The 21,968-nt window shown below is 38.4% G+C and overlaps 1 protein-coding gene across 1 annotated transcript; it reads right to left on the minus strand.

Annotated features, from left to right (window-relative positions):
• Positions 1-1,149: 1,149 nt before the first annotated feature.
• LOC144664167 (fibroblast growth factor receptor 4-like) lies at positions 1,150-21,689 on the minus strand. The gene is made up of 17 exons (XM_078525278.1): positions 21,536-21,689; positions 19,197-19,603; positions 18,996-19,026; positions 18,356-18,595; positions 16,009-16,281; positions 15,377-15,421; positions 12,693-12,821; positions 12,552-12,576; positions 11,511-11,695; positions 10,229-10,339; positions 9,482-9,672; positions 5,550-5,672; positions 5,054-5,127; positions 4,689-4,729; positions 3,949-4,045; positions 3,418-3,520; positions 1,150-2,651 (listed from the first exon to the last, which is right to left on the minus strand). The coding sequence occupies exons 1-17, from the start codon at positions 21,579-21,581 to the stop codon at positions 2,586-2,588; spliced, it is 2,187 nt and encodes a 728-aa protein (XP_078381404.1). The 5' UTR covers positions 21,582-21,689; the 3' UTR covers positions 1,150-2,585.
• Between the last annotated feature and the right edge of the window lie 279 nt (positions 21,690-21,968).

Consider the following 21,968-nt stretch of genomic DNA (forward strand, 5'->3'; position numbering starts at 1 on the left):
GAGGGGAGGGGGGGCTTATAATAGGATGCATTTTTTCGTTTTCAGGTAGATGGGCCTATAGCCGGGGAGGGGGGGGGGGGGGCTTATAACCAGAATTTTACGGTAGCACAAATATGGGAGTACCCTCTCCTCCCTAGTTGACACCTTACCCACCCTCTTCATTCTTCATTCATATGATTACAGTCAGGCATGCGTGAAAAGAACAAATTCACTGGGAGTTACCTTTGTTTCCCTCTAGATGTTAGGTTCAATAGCCCTACTATAATGAAATCACTACAGCATTTTAATTCAGTGAAAAAAGAAGGAACATGAGCGTAGCCAATATATTCTGTACAGAACTGACTGTTACATTACAAGAAACTCGGGGAGGGGGGGGGGGAGGGGTAGGGTCCGTATAGTGGCCTATTGAAAGAGGCTCCGCACAAAAATGGTATCTTTCAGGCTGTAGGTCTACCCTGATTCAACAAAACATACCCAGCGGACTGACAAAATGACCTCCAATTCACTGAGCCTTACCTCCTTTCCGTGGTACTCTTGTATCGGAGGGGGTATCAAAAGCCTCCCAACTTCGAACACAGCTTAGCTGTCACATTGCTCAAGGCCACTGAGCTTGCGTGTCAAGCTCAAACAATACTGATGAAGGGCGAAGCCCGATACGTATGGTCTTTGAATAACATTTTTTTGCACTTTTTACCATTTTAAAATCTTTTAATTCAAGAAAGGATGCCGGATACACGTATATAAAAGGGTAGGAATTTACCGAGTTTTTTTTTCATATTTAAAAATATGGAGAAAACGCACGAAACGGTTGATTCAATCACACAAAAAGCTATGGAGAAAATCAAATAATTATTGATTAGCGTGACATTTTTGGATGATAAACTTCACACTTTTTACTTCAAATGCGGACTCCGCAGTAAAAATCACCTTAAGTTAGTGTTACCAGGAACTCACAAAGAAATTGATAAACTATTTTAGAACAGGCTCATTTTGTTAAGTACGAAGAATTCCTTCTAAAAATTTTGAAATCGTGTAAGGGTTCCTTTACGCAAGAACCAAATTCATTCGACTTAGTGGAAAACGGCGGGAAACGTGACGTCACCGAACGATACGGCTGTCACAAGAGTGGCATAAGAAAAATACGCTCCTCGGTTCCCGGATGGAGTCTACGAGTGGTTTAGTTCCAGGTGAAACCCAATCTCCAATAAAATAATCACAAATATCAGTGAGAACATGAAATATTTTCATCTCCGTGTATTGTTTAATTTTATGCTTCAACACAAAGCTATCACTTTACTGCTGTATTTGCGAACATTTTACTTCAGATAAATGACTTAACCTGTACAAGCTAGTCTTTAGTGTTTTTATTCAGTGGTCTTGGTAAACTTTTATACATAGAACCCCCGCACTACATATCACCTGTTGAAATGCAGATTTGAGAACTTATGATATGTAAAGTCCTTTTCCAGCCCACCACTCCGTTTGAATGACGACATAAATAATACAATGCCACATTTAATTTAATTGCAACAAATGCTATTAGTGCTAATAATTGCCTTTGAAGAAAAAACTGATAGCGAAAAAAGGTGCAAATATGTTTAAGCGGTAGTACCAGCCGGTTATAAGCCCTCCCGCTTATAAGCCCCTTTCCTCCCCCCGGTTATAGGCCCATCTATCTGAAAACAAAAAATACATCCGATTATAAGCCCTCCCGGATATAAGCCCCCCCTCTGCCGGCTAAACGACAGTACTGAACAGGGCTTAATGTTGCTTTAGTATGCGTTTTTAACTTAAAAAAGGTATTTCGATTAACACTCCCGTGGCTTGTTTAAACGTTTTTTTTTTAATTCCGCTTATAAGCCCTTCCGGATATAAGTTAAAACAACTTCGGCCGGCAAAAGATAACAATAATCATACAGTTAAATCTAAAAGTATATGATAATAGGAATTCTTTTTAATATTAAAATGCATTGCGTTAAAAATTCTAATTTTTTAACTCGACGAACGGAATTACCAAGGCCCTCTTTTTCGTGGAGCACATCGTGACGATAATTTTGACATGCAAAAGCGAGAAAAATCATTAATTGCCTTAGGCCATCCCAATAAAATGTTTCGTTTCCCATCGTCTGACCGACCCATTTCTTTTCGAAATGTAAAAAAAGTATCCAGATTCACTGGTCAAAGAGGCAAGTACTTTAATTTACAAGCACACGATCTTGTTTTAACATCGATACTAAGTTTTTCAAAATCTGTTTGGTGCAAAGGACATTAACGATTGTTCTAACATTCTCGGCGAGATCGACTGAAACAAAATCTTTCGGTTCTGCATCTCCTGCCTTCTTAAATGAACCCAGACCCCTTAAAGTGTTCATTCTTTTTTTTTTGCCCGACCGACCGACCCACTATCCATCGCAAGAGACGGGGCGATGGGAAACGAAACATTTTATTGGGATGGCCTTAGGCTTGCATTTAATGCGATAAACCTTCTTCATTCGTTTTTGTAATATATAGATATTCCTTTAACTTAAGCAGGAAATCCATTTCCTCCTTAAATATTGTAACAGTATCTGACATTTCCATGGCATCTATTCTCCTGAGCAGCCGCTGGGCAGAACATTTTCATAGAACAACTCCTTCAGGTTGACATATTCCTAAGCAACACAAATAATAGAAAAAAAAATTCTTAAAAAAAAAAAATAGATCTGCCTTCTTTTTGACACGCACTACGCGTGATGCTAGACTCCAATGGTATTCCGTAGCATGCAAATTCATAACAGGCGCAATCTTTAATAGAGAAGAGAAAAGCACGAACGAATACTGGCAGTCCCACTTCTTTTCCTACACGATTTATCCTCCCCGCCCCCTCCATGTTTACAAGAAATGCTGTGTCGGCTATTGTTTCACGTTTTCTTGTTGACAGAACTGACTTTAAAGAAGGCAAGAAACCAACAAAAAGCCAAACAGTGGTCTTGAGATAAATTAGCTAATAGTGCTATGAAGCTGACTGTGGATAGACTTTTGCTACTGGCAGTAGATAATAAGGCGCTAAGGAGGAAATGCTCACCATTAAATTTTATTTTTTTCTCTCTTTAAATAATTTCGTCTTGCATTTCTTTAACAACAAAGCCGACAAAATTGACAAGAGCTACCAAAGTAACTGCCGCGAATTCACGACAAATTTACGAAAGCTAGAATTTACCCTCTTTATTCCTATTTGTTAACAGTGCTAGTCCTTCACGTGACTTCGAAAAGCCTAGAAAGCAAGGCCGTCAACACGTTTTTCACCAAAACCAAACTTCGATTCCTACCCGAACGGTTACTGTAGATGAGTGGATTTTTCTAGCAGCTCGTGTCACTGACTGATTAATATCACCCTCATACCTATTCCAAGTTACTTGTTGATTTTTTAATTCCCACCTGTTCTTTGTCCCTGATCATGCTTTGTAACATGGAGCGCAAACATTCAAAGCTTGGCCTTTCAGATGGATTGTCCTTCCAGCATTCCGTCATCATTTCGTACCTATTTTAAATGAGAATGTTGAAGATTAAAACCAATGGGAGCTATTTGGATCATTTCATTCATCATCATCATCGTCGTTGTCGTCGTCGTCATCATCGTCGTTGTCGTCGTCGTCATCATCGTCGTCGTCGCCGTCGTCGTCGTCGTCGTCGTCGTCGTCGTCGTCGTCGTCGTCGTCGTCGTCGTCGTCGTCGTCGTCGTCGTCGTCGTCGTCGTCGTCGCCTTAGTCATCGTTCTCGCCGTCGTGTCGTTCTCGCCGCCTCGATTGTATCCGCCGTGATGATGATCTCCGGGATAAGGGTAGGATAAGGTTGCATTGGTTTACTGGTGGGGACTTTCCAAAAGAGTGGAATTAAGAAGTAATATCTTAATTTAAAGAAGGTAGCACTAAATAGGGAACAACAATAATGAGAGACACATTTACTTACAGTTTTTGGTTGACAAATTTTGGGCGAGACATGCGGTAGCCGTTCTTTAACAAGGTGGGGATCTCTCTCATGTACACGCCAGGGAACGGGTCACCACCTGTATCAGGGATAAGTAATCAGTTTGTTTAGCACGTGGACAGAAGGAGTAAGTCGGTTAAACCGGTTACCACCAGACAGAGTACATTTAGTTTGTTTCTTTCAGCCGCAGTTGTTGAAATTTGCAAATTGCAGTTATAAGAATTTTTAAGGCCTTCGCAAGTTTGTGCTATCAGTCACAGCTGAGGGCTGCTTGATATTCACGGTCAGGCGAAAAGTATGCTCTAACTATTACAGGTTTCAGTGAAATCGGTAGTTCCTTGACTTTGCATTGGAACTTGGCTGTCGCAACGCCTCGAACCACACAAACCATTAAACTTTTTCCCGCTGTTCGGCTGAGCTTTGTGCACTTTATTTTTCTCCTGTTTCTAGCAAGTACCGTAGATTTTCTTGGTGGGGGTTGGGGGGGGGGGGGGGGGGAAAAAAAAAAAAAAAAAGGGGAAAAGGGGGGGGGGGGGGGGGGGGGGGGGGGGGGGAGGTATACCATTGTATCCAAGAAGAGTTCACCAAGTCAGGTTTCATTGTTACGTGGCGTTGCATCTACATATGTATTGTTTCGGCTGATGTCATATTGTAGCACTATCGTGAGTTTTTCAGTCTTTGATTAAGGAATCTATTTTCATCAAATAATTAGTCTAGCATACCTACAGTGAAGATTTCATACATCACCACACCAAAGCTCCACCTTGAAAGAATCAAATCATACTTTAATAAATATGAATGAACACAAGTATTGGATTTCGTTTTGTTGAATGCAAGCTGAGAAATACTTGAAAGGATTTTTGACTTTTTTGCTTAACACAATGGCTACTTCAGTAACAATTGTATTCTATTTTTAAGTAAAGAAAAATTTCGATAGTCAGAGAGTTTTCCTTGTTGAACTTCAGAAACAATTATTTTTGCACATTTCGGTACATACGTAATTTAATTCTAATTCTTAATTCTAATTCTTAGCTAGGCTGACATACGTGCATGATGTCGTACATAACAAAAGGAAAGAAACACTTACACATCACTGGCAGTTGTGTATGCGCCACTACCAAACAAAGCCTCAGGCGCCGTCCATTTAATTGGAATACGCCCCTGAAATAAGATTACCTCATTACTTTTCATACTGAATATTGTTAAAAGAAAGTAGTCAAAGAAAAGTTTTATTTATTTATTTTTGGAGGCGACTGATTTAGTCACGTAAAATAAAGAAAAACGTCTTTTAACCTGGTTTGATTGACGTTTAGACCCCTTAAAGGAGCAATGGGGGTCACGATATTTAAAGAAGTTTTTCTGATTACTTTCAAATTGAAGGAAACTTCAAAACGATAGTTGTGTAACATAGAAAAACAACAAAGGAGTAATTAAAAGCAAAAATAACCAAGCATGGCTTCAACTGACGAAGATTAAAACAGATTACGATTGACATACTTGAAAAAACTTGCTAGTTCTTTACAAGATGTTTCGTTCAAGTGAAATACGTGTAAACTAGTAGATTGATTCTTAATACACGTTACCTCTTGGGTTCGCACATAGATGTCTTCTTCCTGCACATCCCTGGCCATTCCAAAGTCTGTGATCTTGCACACTTCTTCGTCACCGACCAAAACATTCCTGGCGGCCAAGTCGCGATGAATGATCTGAATACCAAGCAAACATAGCTCAATTATATTATCAGTCAGTATTCAATTTATCTTACAGCAAGAATTATTTCGTTACACAAATTCATTAGAGAAACAGAATGTAACAGAAAACGCCTTATAATTAACAGACTTAACAAAAGAAGTAGAACGAAAAGTCCTTAACCCTATTCAGACCGGGGGGGGGGGGGGGCCTTTTGAGGTCCGCGCTGACTTGGAACTCATAACTTTTTTAAGATTTAACTACTGACACTGCCAAACTTTCTGAGTTTTCCTAAAATTTATCTGGCAATAATGTGGTAGGGTTGGATGATGTGTCATAAATTTGACATCACCATGGAAACGGCAGTTTGACAGGCATGTTTTCCCAAATTTGTAATTTTGCGTGTTTCTGTTAATAAAAATCAACTTAAATCACTAGCGTCCCAAACTCACAATTCGAGAAATCGATCGAATAAATGATTTATGTGAGCGTATGAATGATTTATGTGAGCGTATGAATGATTTATGTGAGCGTATGAATGATTTATGTGAGCGTATGAGTGATTTATGTTAGTGTATCGAGTGACGTGACCACTTGAAGTGCGCGGTGTTGTGTTACAATTTAGGCCGTTGGAGATTTGAGCGCTCTATAAGACTTTGTATGGAGTGCAAAGTAACATGAAAAAAAAGCGCGCGACGTAATAAAAATTTACTTTCTTTTCAACAAAATAAAGAAAATGTACTCACCTTTCTTGATTTCTGTTGTCCTTTTGGGCTTTTTCATCGTTTTTGGGGGTTTTTGCGGTTTTTGTCGTAGCCTTCATAAGACGAAGTCAAGGCTGGACAGAGCGATTTCGAACGAGCCGTGCCGCGAGGCCGTTTTCTCGCCAACTATAGTTCGATTCCGGAGGCCACTTTTTGGACAGTTTAAACGCAGCTTTTGAAGTTGGGGAACTGTCTATTTCACAACGCCGTGGAGTAATCACTTTAATTCCCAAGGATGATTCCGATCTAGTCGAACTTCAGAACTGGAGACCAATTACTCTGTTAAATACTGATTACAAAATTGCATCTAAAGCTCTTGCTAGACGGATTGAGACAATTCTTCCAAAACTGATACACCCAGATCAGACAGGCTTCATGAAGGGGCGATATATAGGTGAAAATTTGAGACTCATAAGTGATGTTATGGAATACACTAAAACGGAAGAATTAACGGGTGTCCTGGTATCTGTCGACTTTAAAAAAGCATTTGACACATTGGAATGGCCGTTCATTAAAAGCGTGTTAAATCTCTTTAATTTTGGTGAAAGTGTAAAGCGGTGGACTAGTGTCTTTTACACTAATGTTGAAAATGCAGTTCTAAACAACGGGTTTGCGACAAATTGGTTCAAGCCAACAAGGGGAGTAAGACAAGGCTGTCCCCTATCACCATATCTTTTTATTTTAAGCGCAGAAATTTTATCTAGTAAAATTCGTCAAAGTAAGCTTGTTAAATTAAAGGAATAAATATTTACGGCAACGAAATGAAAGTGAACCAATTTGCAGATGACACCAATCTCTTTTGCGCAGATATGACTTCTGTTGAGAAAGCCCTTTGTTTAGTTAATGAATTCGGCTCTATTTCCGGTTTAAAACTTAATGTCAAAAAGACCAAAGCACTGTGGCTGGGCAAATGGCGCAACAACAAAACGACGCCGTTACAGCTGTCATGGCCTCGAGATCCAGTCAAAATCCTGGGAATATACTTTTCTTATGGCGAAAAGACTAACGATTACTACAATTTCAACTTAAAAGTTCAAAAACTTCAGACTCATTTAGATATGTGGAGTTCAAGAAGTCTTACTTTATTTGGGAAAGTTTTGATCATAAAATGTCTTGGATTGTCGCAAATTTTATACTCGGCATCTAACACCAGTGTGCCCAAGGATACCACCCAAACTGTTAAAAGGAAACTCTTCAGTTTCCTTTGGAACAAAAAAAGAGATAAAATTAAAAGAGAAAGCTTATATCAAGATTATGATAAAGGTGGAATTCGCATGCCCGATCTCGATTTAATGATAAAGGCAATGCGGTTGGCATGGATTCCACGTCTTTTGAAACAAGGAAACTTGAACTGGAAATCTGTACCCGACTTTTTCTTGAAAAAGCTAGGCGGACTGAACTTTCTATTACGTTGTAATTATGATGTGTCTTTCTTAAACTCAAAATTACCAACTTTCTATAAGGACATGCTATTTTTCTTCGATGAGCTCAAAACTCTTTATAATTATGATCTGGGGCAAATGGCTTTATTTAACAACCGATAAATACTAATAGACGGCAAACCGTTTTTCATCAAAGAATGGTTTTCTAAAGGGATTATCTCCATTAGTGACCTGTTAGATGAACAAGGCCAGCTGCTCTCATTTAAAGCATTTAAAACGAAATACAAATGTAAAACTAACTTCTTAAATTACTATCAAGTTACAAGTGCAATCCCGAGTAGTTTGCTGTCTAGGACAAGGAACAATTATTTACAATCTTTTCCTAAAAATATCTTTTTGGAAAACCACTTAATTATCGAACTTGATGATTCAACTAAGGTTAATCTTGAAACAGCCAAAGTAAAGGATTTTTACAGGTTATTAAATACGAAAGCTCATAATTGTTCACATACCGGACCGACGAAATGGAGCAAATCCTTGCCAATAATTACAGAACAATGGGATAGAATTTTCAGATCCATTAAACAGGTTTCCAAAGAAAACAAGCTGAGGGAATTCCAATTCAAATTTCTGCATCGAGTTGTTGTAACTAAAAAAGAACTCTGTAAATTCGGTATTAAAGACGACAGCGAGTGCTTATATTGTGGAGAACAAGATTCGATAGAACACACCTTTTCAGATTGTCATTTTACTAAAGACTTCTTGTCAAAAGTGGTACAATGGTTTAATAACTGTAATCAGTCTACCTTTATGCCATCAGACCAAGAATATTTATTTGGGGTTTCTTCCAATCTTGCAAATAAGAAGCTAATGAAAAAAAATTAATTTCATCTTGCTTTATGCCCGTTATTTTATTTATACAAATAAGTTGCATAATAATTCTCTTCTCATCACAGATTTTGTAAGTAGAATTTTAACTAAGTACATACTAGAAAACTTAGATTAAAAACTGTACACGTATCCATACTCCTTCTCAGGTCACTTTTACATCGCCATTGTCATCTACTATTTTTTATTACTATTATTTCTCTATCATACCTTAAGTGTATAACCTTTACATTCGTCAAATTGTAATTGTTTGGTTTATTGCATTGTGTTGTAATGTACCTGTATATGTATGTTTATCAATAAAAATTAAATTAAAAAAAAAAGTAAAAAATAGTTCGATTCCGCGGCTTGATTTTCCCCCACCGACGTAAAGAAGAAAAGTTCATTTTTCTCCTCGTCTGGTCGGCTTGGAAAAAAACTGTATCCTTTCCGCTCCAATTCGAACGATTTATGCATCACTACTGGAACTTTCAGTTTTCCCGAGCACCTTGTTCTCGTCTTTTAGACTACGGCACAGTTGGAAATCAAACATTGTGACCGCTCCAGCGGGACAACTCTTTCCCACGGCCCCACGGGATAATTTTGACGCCCATTGTAATGTTAGACCAAACGTGTGAAAATTTTGACTGTGCATCCGTCCGGTCAGTCGCAGTTGTCACCCCCCCCCCCCCGGTCAGAGAAGGTCCAAAAAAGCCCGGTCTGAATAGGGTTAAAAGAAGTGAACACCTTCGTTAACGTTAAGAAGACATTACCATCCTGGCGTAAAACTACAATCAAAAGTCAATTTATTACCTTTTTCTTGGACAAATAATCCATACCATCGCTGATCTCCCAGGCGAACTTAAGCAGCTGTTCAGAAGTAAGAGTGGTGCGAGGTTGTACTGATGGATCACTGTAGTAGTTATCATGGAAACCTCGGCTCTTCCTCAGGTATCCAAGCACGTCACCATACTGAGCGTATTCGACCACTACCAAGGGCCGTGCTGACAAAAAAGTTAATTGACAATTTTGGTTAGCGCTTTTGGCAAACTCTTTTGTTTAATAAATTCGAATACAATTTTAAATATTTTTTAAGAAATACTAGAGAATATAAGAATTATACAAAATAGAAATGGATTGCTGAGGAAAGAAATTTATGAAACAAAGTTCAAACGCAATTTGTCTCTTGTGTCTACTTGGCTGTTATGGAAAGTGAAAGAGGCAATAGTCACAGCTTTAAATAATTAAGGCGCAGTGGCTTAATAGTTTATTGGTTACAGTGCGGGACTCCGAATCGACCGGTCCGGGTTCGAGCGATTGCCGGGGCATTGCCTTGTGGTTTTGTGCACGACACTCAACTCTTACAGTGCCTCCCTTCACGCCGGTGTATAAATGGGTAGTTTAATGCTGGGGGGTAACCCTGCGATAGACTAACATCCCAACCAGAGGGGAGTACAAATACTCCTGAGTATGCTACGGAAACTGCGATAAGCACCGGCCTAATGGGCCACAACGCTGGTATGCAGACTTATTATATGCATTAAACCACCCTAAGCTCACCTTCGGTAGTAACACAGCCATAAAGGCATATAACATGAGGGTGAGGGTCAAGATGTTTGAGGAGTGACATCTCTGACAGCAGATCTCGCTTCTCCCTTTCCGAGGCGTCCTCTGTTCAATACAAAGAAACCACAATTACTTGAAAAGACAATCTTACGTGTTAAAGAAGGTAACACCAGCTACTTTTGTAGTTCGCTCAAATTAAATTAAGCAGAAACGTGTTAAACAAATCTCAACAGGCAAGAGGCTGACTAGCTCGTGATTAGACGCGAAGTTGAAGCAGATGAAGTATCTCAGGAGTTGAATTCGATTATTTTTAGATCACGTTGTTTAATTAACAAATTCGTCCACTATATGGAAAAGCCGTTTGAACTCTCAACCAAACTCAAGAACGTTTTATAATTGCATCTGGAGCTCTGAATTTTTTTTGCAGCAAATCACATCGCATCGCATCACGTCGCATCGCATCACATCAGCCCGGCAGCGGCTGCATTTTAAAGAAGATACATAAATGCTATTCATTATCAAGTATTTATAAGTATTACGTTTTCTACAAGTGAAGTTGATTAATATTATATTTTCTACAAATGGGGTTTTCTTACTTTAAGGTGGCTCCTAATGGTTTAGGTATTCGGTCTTTGACATTTTATCACAGCATTACCAGGCAGTAATGTTGAAGAAAATCTTTTGGTACTGATTTGTATAGGCATTACAAATTAACAAATTGAGGTTGCTATGACGTCAAAATTCGTTGTCATGGCAACATCAAATGTGATGAAAGACATCTTATTTTCGACGTTTCGGAGGTAATAATGACTACTCGGTGAAAGTGTTCATTTTTGATATATTTTGTTTAACTGAAAAAACAAACATTATTACCATTTTTTAAAAAAAAGTTGTTGGTAGAGTTTAGAAAAATGAAAATATATTAAGAAAAAAACTTTTTTTCTTAAAAACACAGCTCGGAACCTTATGCACAGATTACAAAAATGTTTCCCTTGCCGGTGAGACAAAAATACATCAAAAATGAAAACTTTCACGGAGTATTTTTTAAGTTGTTAGCCTTAGAAGAGAAAATAGGTATCTTTGACCCCTTTTAACGTTGCCATGCCAACACATTTTGACGTTAGAGCGACCTGAACTTATTTATATAAATTTGTACGAAAAGTGTTACCTCAAACTAGTGGTGAAGTGAACCATTACAAGCCACCACCATACGTCACAAATGACTGAAACAATACTTTACTTTTAGATACTGGAATTACAAAAAGTAACAAATTACCTTGAAGACTCTTTACTGCCACTACAGTCCACCCTGGCTTCTCTGGCAAGTCCAGTACCAATCCACGTGATACCACGCCAAAGGCACCGCGCCCAATCACCTTCTCTACATTCAGGTTTGCTCGCGGTATTTCCCATCCAGGATCGCCAGAGAATGACGGGTTCAATGCCAGAAAACTGACTTCGCTAAAATAAAATAAACATGACTGACTGAGAAAAATTGATCAATACTAAAATTGCTCAGTGTGTTTTTCCTATTTCATTTTCGTTAATGACCGTCACTTTCTGTTACAATTACTGTAACTACAAACTAAAGATGATGATCTACTTTAATGCTCTTTTTACTCTGGAATATTACAGTTGCACGGATTGTGACGTAATTGATTAGTTGATTGGTTAATTACAATTTCTGACACTTTCTGAATAAATCGAACGATCATTAACTGATTAAAGATGAATTCCAGTCCGTACTGCGCAATCTCGGCTGCAATGTTTATCGGAGCCCAACACGAAGGAATGTTTACAAGCAAAACTAAAAATTCCGCGACAAACTTACCTTTTTCTTCATTATTAACGCCAGATATCCTTGCAGAACAAAAAATAACGAGTAGAGGAACCTTGACGCTATTTCAAACCGACGTTTCAGCTCATCGGAAATTCTTGAAGTAAACGAACTGTAATGGCGGACTAAAAAACTTCATGTATGCTGTCACCGAAGTGTAACGTTTCAACGAAAACAAACCCCGAGTCTGCGCAGTACGGACTGGAAATCAGCTTTAACCCTTTTGCCGATGGATAGATTAGAAGTTGAGAACATGATGAACAAGTTAAGGTTTAATTCTACATTTCTGTCAGTCTACTTTATTTTTGATTGCAATAAGAAATATTTTACAAAATACTGCGGGAGAACTCGGAGATCAGATCCGGGAGTGAATACTCCATGCACTTGTCCTAGGGTGAATAGTTGCAAATAATTGTGATGATGGTCGCAGACGTAGAAAAAGAAAACTTAAAGCAACAGCTTAATTTCACAAATACATACGTGTTGTTTTCGTCGGCATCGCCACCTGAAACGGTAAATTTAAGTTCAGGTTTGTCACAACTTGAGTGAATTATGCAAGAGTCAAGCGTTTTTATGAAGACTTCCTTGTATCTATAGCATGTTATGTTAGATGTTACTCACTTTCAGAGCGGTTTATCTGCCCTCTGGATCTCCTAGCTAGGTATCGTCGTATTAAAAAAGCAAAAATCACGGCTACAACCAAAGCCACGGTGATTGCCAGGTACTTGGTAACTGTCGTGTCTTCGTCATCTATTTATAAAACAGGTATTCTTGTTGGTAGTTTTACCCTCAGCTCGCAAACACGGTGGTTAAGGTCAACTTAAACATAAATTTAAAATATTTTCTTTTGTGATTGTTAGTGGTAACCAGTTCGATAAAAATAGATATTCTAAATTATGAGCATGTCCGTGTTACATGTACAAACTTAGTCGCACTATTGCAGTCATGGTACGTTGTAAATTCAAGCCTCTGGGAAGTTGGTAAAACTCCAGATCTCATGAAACCAGAATATACCGTTGTCAAAACATAATCTCTAATAAATGAATGTGTGTCCAGCAGTAGCAATGAAATATATATATGATAAATGCAAATGCGGCCTTACACTACTGAAGACCTGAAAAAAAATTTTCAGGCTCTGAGCGGGAGTCGAACCCACGACCTTTGCGTTGCCAGTGCAATGCTCTACCACTGAGCTATCAAAGCCACATGAGAGCGGTCGTATATGGGTAATCCCTTTATATGGTGGACATGATACTCGGCCCAAGTATATGTGAAATAAATGAATGTGTGTCCAGCAGTAGCAATGAAATATATATATGATAAATGCAAATGCGGCCTTACACTACTGAAGACCTGAAAAAAAATTTTCAGGCTCTGAGCGGGAGTCGAACCCACGACCTTTGCGTTGCCAGTGCAATGCTCTACCACTGAGCTATCAAAGCCACATGAGAGCGGTCGTATATGGGTAATCCCTTTATATGGTGGACATGATACTCGGCCCAAGTATATGTGAAATAAATGAATGTGTGTCCAGCAGTAGCAATGAAATATATATATGATAAATGCAAATGCGGCCTTACACTACTGAAGACCTGAAAAAAAAAATTTTCAGGCTCTGAGCGGGAGTCGAACCCACGACCTTTGCGTTGCCAGTGCAATGCTCTACCACTGAGCTATCAAAGCCACATGAGAGCGGTCGTATATGGGTAATCCCTTTATATGGTGGACATGATACTCGGCCCAAGTATATGTGAAATAAATGAATGTGTGTCCAGCAGTAGCAATGAAATATATATATGATAAATGCAAATGCGGCCTTACACTACTGAAGACCTGAAAAAAAAATTTCAGGCTCTGAGCGGGAGTCGAACCCACGACCTTTGCGTTGCCAGTGCAATGCTCTACCACTGAGCTATCAAAGCCACATGAGAGCGGTCGTATATGGGTAATCCCTTTATATGGTGGACATGATACTCGGCCCAAGTATATGTGAAATAAATGAATGTGTGTCCAGCAGTAGCAATGAAATATATATATGATAAATGCAAATGCGGCCTTACACTACTGAAGACCTGAAAAAAAATTTTCAGGCTCTGAGCGGGAGTCGAACCCACGACCTTTGCGTTGCCAGTGCAATGCTCTACCACTGAGCTATCAAAGCCACATGAGAGCGGTCGTATATGGGTAATCCCTTTATATGGTGGACATGATACTCGGCCCAAGTATATGTGAAATAAATGAATGTGTGTCCAGCAGTAGCAATGAAATATATATATGATAAATGCAAATGCGGCCTTACACTACTGAAGACCTGAAAAAAAATTTCGTGGGTTCGACTCCCGCTCAGAGCCTGAAAATTTTTTTTCAGGTCTTCAGTAGTGTAAGGCCGCATTTGCATTTATCATATATATATTTCATTGCTACTGCTGGACACACATTCATTTATTTCACATATACTTGGGCCGAGTATCATGTCCACCATATAAAGGGATTACCCATATACGACCGCTCTCATGTGGCTTTGATAGCTCAGTGGTAGAGCATTGCACTGGCAACGCAAAGGTCGTGGGTTCGACTCCCGCTCAGAGCCTGAAAATTTTTTTTTCAGGTCTTCAGTAGTGTAAGGCCGCATTTGCATTTATCATATATATATTTCATTGCTACTGCTGGACACACATTCATTTATTTCACATATACTTGGGCCGAGTATCATGTCCACCATATAAAGGGATTACCCATATACGACCGCTCTCATGTGGCTTTGATAGCTCAGTGGTAGAGCATTGCACTGGCAACGCAAAGGTCGTGGGTTCGACTCCCGCTCAGAGCCTGAAAATTTTTTTTTCAGGTCTTCAGTAGTGTAAGGCCGCATTTGCATTTATCATATATATATTTCATTGCTACTGCTGGACACACATTCATTTATTTCACATATACTTGGGCCGAGTATCATGTCCACCATATAAAGGGATTACCCATATACGACCGCTCTCATGTGGCTTTGATAGCTCAGTGGTAGAGCATTGCACTGGCAACGCAAAGGTCGTGGGTTCGACTCCCGCTCAGAGCCTGAAAATTTTTTTTCAGGTCTTCAGTAGTGTAAGGCCGCATTTGCATTTATCATATATATAATCTCTAATGTTTTAACAGAATATAATGATGGCTCTTAAGTATTTTTAGTAAAATGCAGCATATTCTATCAGCAACAGGGGTTGTTTGGCAGATTACTAAAACCTCTTCTATTTCAGAATTTTACCGTGTAAGGTGTTAGGTGTATAAAGGGTTGCTGCAAATCATGCACTTACCTTTTAGCTGCGTGGAGGCGTCTGTACTGTCAATAGCTTGAAATCCTGCATGTGAGTGTATTAAACGTTATTAGTCAGATTGAATGCTGCACTTTTTTCTGATAGGTTAGTAACTCTATTCGTACTTGTAATCAGCAAATTAGCATGTTATTAGTATACACTGGTTGATATTATGATAAAAAATAAAATAAACTTTATTTAAGTGTTGATGTCTTTTGCACTGTACTGCTTTGCTTATCTCGGACACTGTAAATAAATAAACAAATATTCGGTAAACAGAACAGAAAACTTGTGAAAAATCCCAACTGGTAAATGGCTGATAAGTTGGCTATTTAAAAAGCTTGGAAAAGTTGAATTCGGGACAACCGAAGACAAATCCAGCTAGGGGCAGGGTAAGTCAAGTCAGGGTCAAGTACAGCGCCCTAACCACTTGGTCAAGGGGATTATTTCGGGGTCGGGACCATCTCGGGGGCACACTGCCTTCTTAAATGATAACTTTTCTATTCGATCTTGAAACAGGCAGTCTTCTTATTCACGGTTAACACGTGCACAAGATATTGATATCACTGATCTGGGTTTTATTGGATAGCAAAAGGCAAAGGTTTCCGATAATAAAGCCAGTTTTCACTCGCCTTTATCTTGTAAGATGAATGTAACCGAATCCCATCCAACCCGGTTCTTTGCTGTGCACGCATAACTGGTAAAGTCGTTATCATTTACAGGAGTAACCGCCAAAGTGGTTGAGTTCCAGGTACTGTTAAAACCGTCACTGATCTTTTCTCCGTGTTTATTCCAAGAAAACGTCGGTGAAGGATTGGCAGCTGCTACACACTTCAGCGTCGTAGAGTTCCCTCGCAGCAACTCCACTGACACTCGCTTTGTGGGGAAATGTATACTTGGTGCATCTAAAAGCAAATTGTTCTTGGTTATGAGAATAAATTTAAATCGACAAATATGGAGACTACTCCAAACTTCAGAGCTGGAACGAGCTTTCGTCACTTTTCTGTCGGCGATTTTAACAACCTTGGCCAACGAATAAAAGCACACGCACTTATTTTAAACCCTATTCAGACCGGGCTTTTTTGGATCTTTTCAGACCGGGGGGGCCTCAAAAGCCCCCCGGTCTGAATAGGGTTAAAATATGTCTTAAGTTTTGCAACCATTCTAAATATAGATATTACTAGTGGTAACCACAGGTTAGAAAGTGCGGGCCTCGATGCAGTTAAGAGAAGGTACTGGGAGGGAAGTGTTTCAGACAGTGTCGATAAATCACTGGACAAAAGAACATTATTCCGAGTCAGGTCGAGTAACGCGTCACGCTTAAGTCACGAATGTTTTTTATCGTTTCCTATTGCCGCGAACCAATCAGAGTTGTTTTTTGATTGACAGTTTTGCGAAGTGTAGTCGAGCACGCGGGGTGAATTGAGATGTGATTTTCCTCCGTCGGCAAACTCGCTTTGTTGTCAGTGTTATAAGGAATTTCTCGAGAATAACCGTTGTTGGAATCATTTGCTTTGCCGTAGCTTATCTATGATACAATCACAGCAGATCTTTTCAAAAGCAACACCTATAAAACAACGTCTGCAAAACGTAATGTCTGCAAGACAGAAGCCTCGATCTAATGTGACAAACTGTTGATTTTTCGCATTCTTATCGCTCTTGGAGACAAGATTTTTCTCTTGGGCCCGCAATAATTTTTTCATCAGGCATTGCGGCGTATATATTTTAGCCCGCTGCCGTGGACCAATCAGAAACAAGAAAATAACGAAGCCAGCCAATCAGAACTGAAAACCATTCAACTGTTCGCGCCCTTTTCTTGCTGGCTGGCAAAAGCTGACATCACTTCAAGCTTTGTTTAATTAAAGTCGAGACGCTTCCATCTACAGTTGCAAACTGTTTTTAAGCTTTATTACGACAAAATTGTTAACCTACTGAACGGGGAAGCAAATTCTCAGTCTTCTCAGCTAGATGAAGAGGAATTTAGAAACTTAATGAAGAATCCAGGCGGCGAAGTAAATGTAAGTTTGTCTCCATCGAACGAAACTCGCTCAGTCGAATTTCAGGCATATTCCAAACTGCCAGTTAAGTTAACAGCACAATTAATTTAAACACTTCTAAATGACGACTATTTCTTTGCTGTCGATAGAATGTTGTAATTTCCTTTTCAAGCAAAGATTGTTTTGAGTAATTTTGCGGTTTTCTGCCGAGTTTTGTAAACTTTAAACCTGATTTACAATCAGAAACGCCGACTCGCAAGTCTGCAGCGTTCAAGATATCGCTTACTGTTTTTGATTTCTTAACTAAATGCCCTCTGAAATGATTATAAAATTAGGGCGTAAATATTTTTTTGGCCCTTCTCAGAGCTAATTTTAGCCCTCGCCTGCGGACCTGGGGTAAAATGAGCCTGAATCGGGCCAAAAACTTATTTACGCCCGCGAACATCAACTCTATTGTTATATTATTCTATTCGCCACAATCATCAATTATTCTTGTTTTCAGTAATTTTAATTGCTGCACGTCCATACTCACCTTGGATTTAACTATTTTCTTAGAAAGTAAAAAAAATAACGAAATTGGTAAAGAAACAAGCCAAAAGGCTAAGGAAATGTAAAATTGAATAAATCGTACAATTTTGTTTAAAAAAGGCTGGAAAAATATGTCAAAAATGACGGTTTTTGCCTAGACGTGCTTGTAATTGTTACGTTGCCATGGGGACGTCAAAAACCGTGGAGATTAAGTTGACATAATACAATTTCTGCAGGGGATGAGTAAATAGCTACTGAAAGTTTCAGCATCATAAAGTAACTCTCGTTTTCAAAAAAACCCTCAAGAGAGTGTGGTGGAGGGGGGTGGGGCGTCGTGGAGAAGATGAGGGAGGCGTCATATTTAATTTGAGGTTTTCAAGAGGGAAGCTCAAGGATCTTATTTAAGCAACCGTTGCTAATTTACAAAAAAAAAATGTTTCAAAAAGAAACTCACATAACACGTCGACGGTAGTGATGGGTGAGCTAAGATTGCCATTGGAAGATAGTGACACACAGATGTAGTTTCCTGCCTGTGATCTGTTAACACTTCTTATGTAAAGGAACCTGCTTTTCCCCTTCTGTACAGGAAGGCTGTCTTTGATCCATAACACGGATGAATTGGCTTCCATCCTGCTGCGGCATGTGATGTTCAATTCACGACCTTCTTCAACAACCAGAGTACTGTTTTGAAGTTCTAAATCACAATTAAATCATCAATAACTATCTTTGTAAAATTATTTCAGCCATCTGAAACAATATGTAGTAAAGTTCTCTAAGGAATTTTAAAAGGAGTTGTGATGCTTGTTCGCGCGTCACAGCTCTCAAAGTTTATAATCAGAAATTGGGAATACTTCGCGAAAATGAATATTTTTAAAAAGCAAATATCTCTTCTTTGTGGGTTCAAGAATAACATGCAATTTATCTTCCCACATGAGGGTTTCACTAAAAAGATTGGTGAAACTTGATTAAGAGTTCAACTCATATTGTATGACAATCAAGCTTATTTCGTTTCATATAGAGCAAGTTTATCGGCCCTTTTTTAATGCAGTTTTGTTTATCCAAAAATAAAAAAAAGACAAAACAAACTGTCTCACCTTGCGTCTTGGGCGGCAGAGTTGGTGGATCCTAGAAGAGCAAGCAGAGCCGTTTTTTTTTTTTGTCTTTTTTTTTTATTTACTCCACGTGCTATGCACAGGCTCGGTACAGGAATTTCACAGTTATATATCCTATAAAATCATGTAATATAAGCGCCTTATTTAGGAAATAGATAATTGTGGTAACACTTAAACATTTACCTCTACAGAGAGTGAAAACCAGCTCTGTGCGGTCTCTGGAGCGTGATCCTGATCCACACGGACCCTGATCCCATAATTCCCAGAATCATGACGATGAACATTGAAAAGTGTAAAGGCCACGTAGCCAAGTGTCAAATCTCCTGTCCAGTGTAAACGTTTCACGATGGACTGACTTCCATTCGACAAAGCCTCCTTTCCAGACACTTCTCGAGTAAGAATAATCAAGTAGTGGCCCACGACAACATCAAGGTCTTTATTCCAACGACCAAACATAACTTTAAGCTGTCCTGACTTTTCTTGTTCAGTGAGAGACAACTTCCAAGTAAATATAGGGTTTGATCCAGTTGACGCTATTGTTGTTTTGTTTGGCTCAGTAACAAAACTCAAGCTATAGCTTTCATTAAACACTGAAAATAAACATTAATATGGTGTGTGCTAAACTGGGGAATTAAAAGGACAAAAACGGCTTTCTATTGATGACGGTTTTTGATAGGAAAACTAATGAAAAGCTACTGGGAATAACTAACGGAAAAATTTAGAAATTGTAATGCAGTTGTCTAATGTAATGTAAATTTACTCTTTTTGTTCGAATTAAAAAAAAAAAAAAAAGAAAATTAAGAAACAAATTTAAACGAAACTAAACTAAGCGACGGTTAGGCTAAGCTAGGCTAGGCTAAGCTAAGCTAAGCTAAGCTAAGCTAAGATAAACTAATCTAAAGTTAATTAAAATAATTTAAAGAAAAGATAGAAATCGAAAGACAAGGGAATAAAATAAAATGGAATGAAAGCAAGAAGAAATTATAAGTATGTCATCCTTGGCAAATTCTTGCCCAATATCCCAAACAACATTTTCGGTCAACTGAGGCTACTTAATCAGGCGGCACAAGTTTGGATTTTGACGCTTTTTGTTTGGGCCATTTCGGATTTTAGAAATGGCAAACAATCAGTAAACGGCACGCAGTACACACAATGTTTTTTCACCGATCTCTGTAATCGAAATACAGGTAAAAATAACGCAACATACAACTGCAAAGCACGTTAATAATTGATTAATTATTATTCTAGTACAATAGCAACCTATTCTTGGTTTTCATGTTACGTCATGAAATTCTGAAATCAAAATTCACTAGGCCTGCTAAATTTTCGTTGTCATTAGGCGAAAGATAAACTAAAAATATATATTTTTGCAAATTTCCAGATCGATAGTGTCATTCGTTTTTACAGTGTAAAACAGAGCATTTTGAATATTTGAGTTCTCCGTCGTATGTGAGTGACATCAAGCTGAGTGCCGTGACAAAGCTGTTTTGTTTGAAAAAAGGCCTTTCCTTTCCATTTTGTGCAGAATGAACATTTTAGATATAATAAAATGTGTTTATGTGAAAGTGTACTAGCGCTTAAGCCAAGGATGGCCGCTGCTGTAAACAGAATTGAGTTCCAGATGGTTTCTCTGACATCACGGCGGCCATTACTGTGTCCCTCGGCAGGACACAGTTATGGCGGCTCCGTACTAGCTTTATATATTTGCGTGGAAAGGTTCGGAAAATAGCTCGCGAACGGTACACCGCACAGACCCGAAACTTGGAGAAAGTGTTTATCTATTTATCATCTATAATATTTGAAATTCATAGCTACTGTAGTTGAATGGTTTCGAATTTATTTTTTGATTGCGTGACAGTGAAAACCAGCAATTCTGTTTTAGTTGGTTGCTGTGGCATAAATCAGTGATAACAACTATGCCGCTTAATGAAGATTTGGACGATGTCTACTTGTCTAATAGTGTCACTCTTTATTATCCGAATCAATATACTGTCGTTATCCCTTAAGTACCCGAAAAAACAAAAACAAACAAAAGCTAGAACTTTGAAGAACTTTATGCCACACGGTATTTACCCCCGTTGTGATCGACCTTTTTAAAAAAGCATTACCAAAAAAAAAGATATGGGTATTTTGAACATTTTGGTATTTAAATATTTTGTATAACATCCACGTCAGTAGACAGGAAGTTGCTTAGTTTAATTTGTTTATTTTATTTACTTTTTACCATCAATCAAAATCAAATGCCTGAATCTTAACATCAAGTAGAAATTAATTTGACAAAAATCTTGCTATGTAAAAAAAAAGGGAATCAATGGCAAACGCTTGAGAAACCATTGCTTTTCAAAACATTGCGCAGTTTTCCAGCCTTGTATATGTAAGAACAAATGATTCAAACTAGCATTTAAATATAAGTAAGCAAGTGTGTTTCGCACAAAATATATATGAAGCTGCTGTACATTTTAATGTACTAATCTCGATTAACATGTCTTATATATTGACAAAATTCGTTTATGTATACTTACAAGCCATCAACAATGAAGTGGTTAAAATGTGGTAGATGACAGTCATCTTTGGCCGATGAAGATGAAATATACTGAAGATGAATAAAAAAAACCCTCCTTGTACTTGTGTGTTAAAAATATGCCACTCGATTCTTGTGTTAGCGTTCAAAATTTGCTACGTTGAAAACTTGTCCATAGAAAACATCATGATCATTTGGCTCCTGGTTAGGACTGACCTGGAGCAGGCCAAAGATTGAAAAAAGTAGGTTTTTTTAAAAGGAAAATTTTTGTATTTGGATCGAAACAAAGATCGAAGGTATTCAGGAACATCTTGTCATATTTACATTCTTAAAAACCGATGGATAAAAATTTCATTTTCTGAAAATGAAACAGCTGTGTTGACTAATAGCTAAGTTGGATCATGTTCCAAACAAAAGAACATGCTTATTTATTC

The sequence above is a fragment of the Oculina patagonica genome, chromosome 8 (assembly GCF_052425735.1).
Source record: "Oculina patagonica isolate OP01 chromosome 8, crgOcupat, whole genome shotgun sequence".
Taxonomy (NCBI): Eukaryota; Metazoa; Cnidaria; class Anthozoa; order Scleractinia; family Oculinidae; genus Oculina; species Oculina patagonica.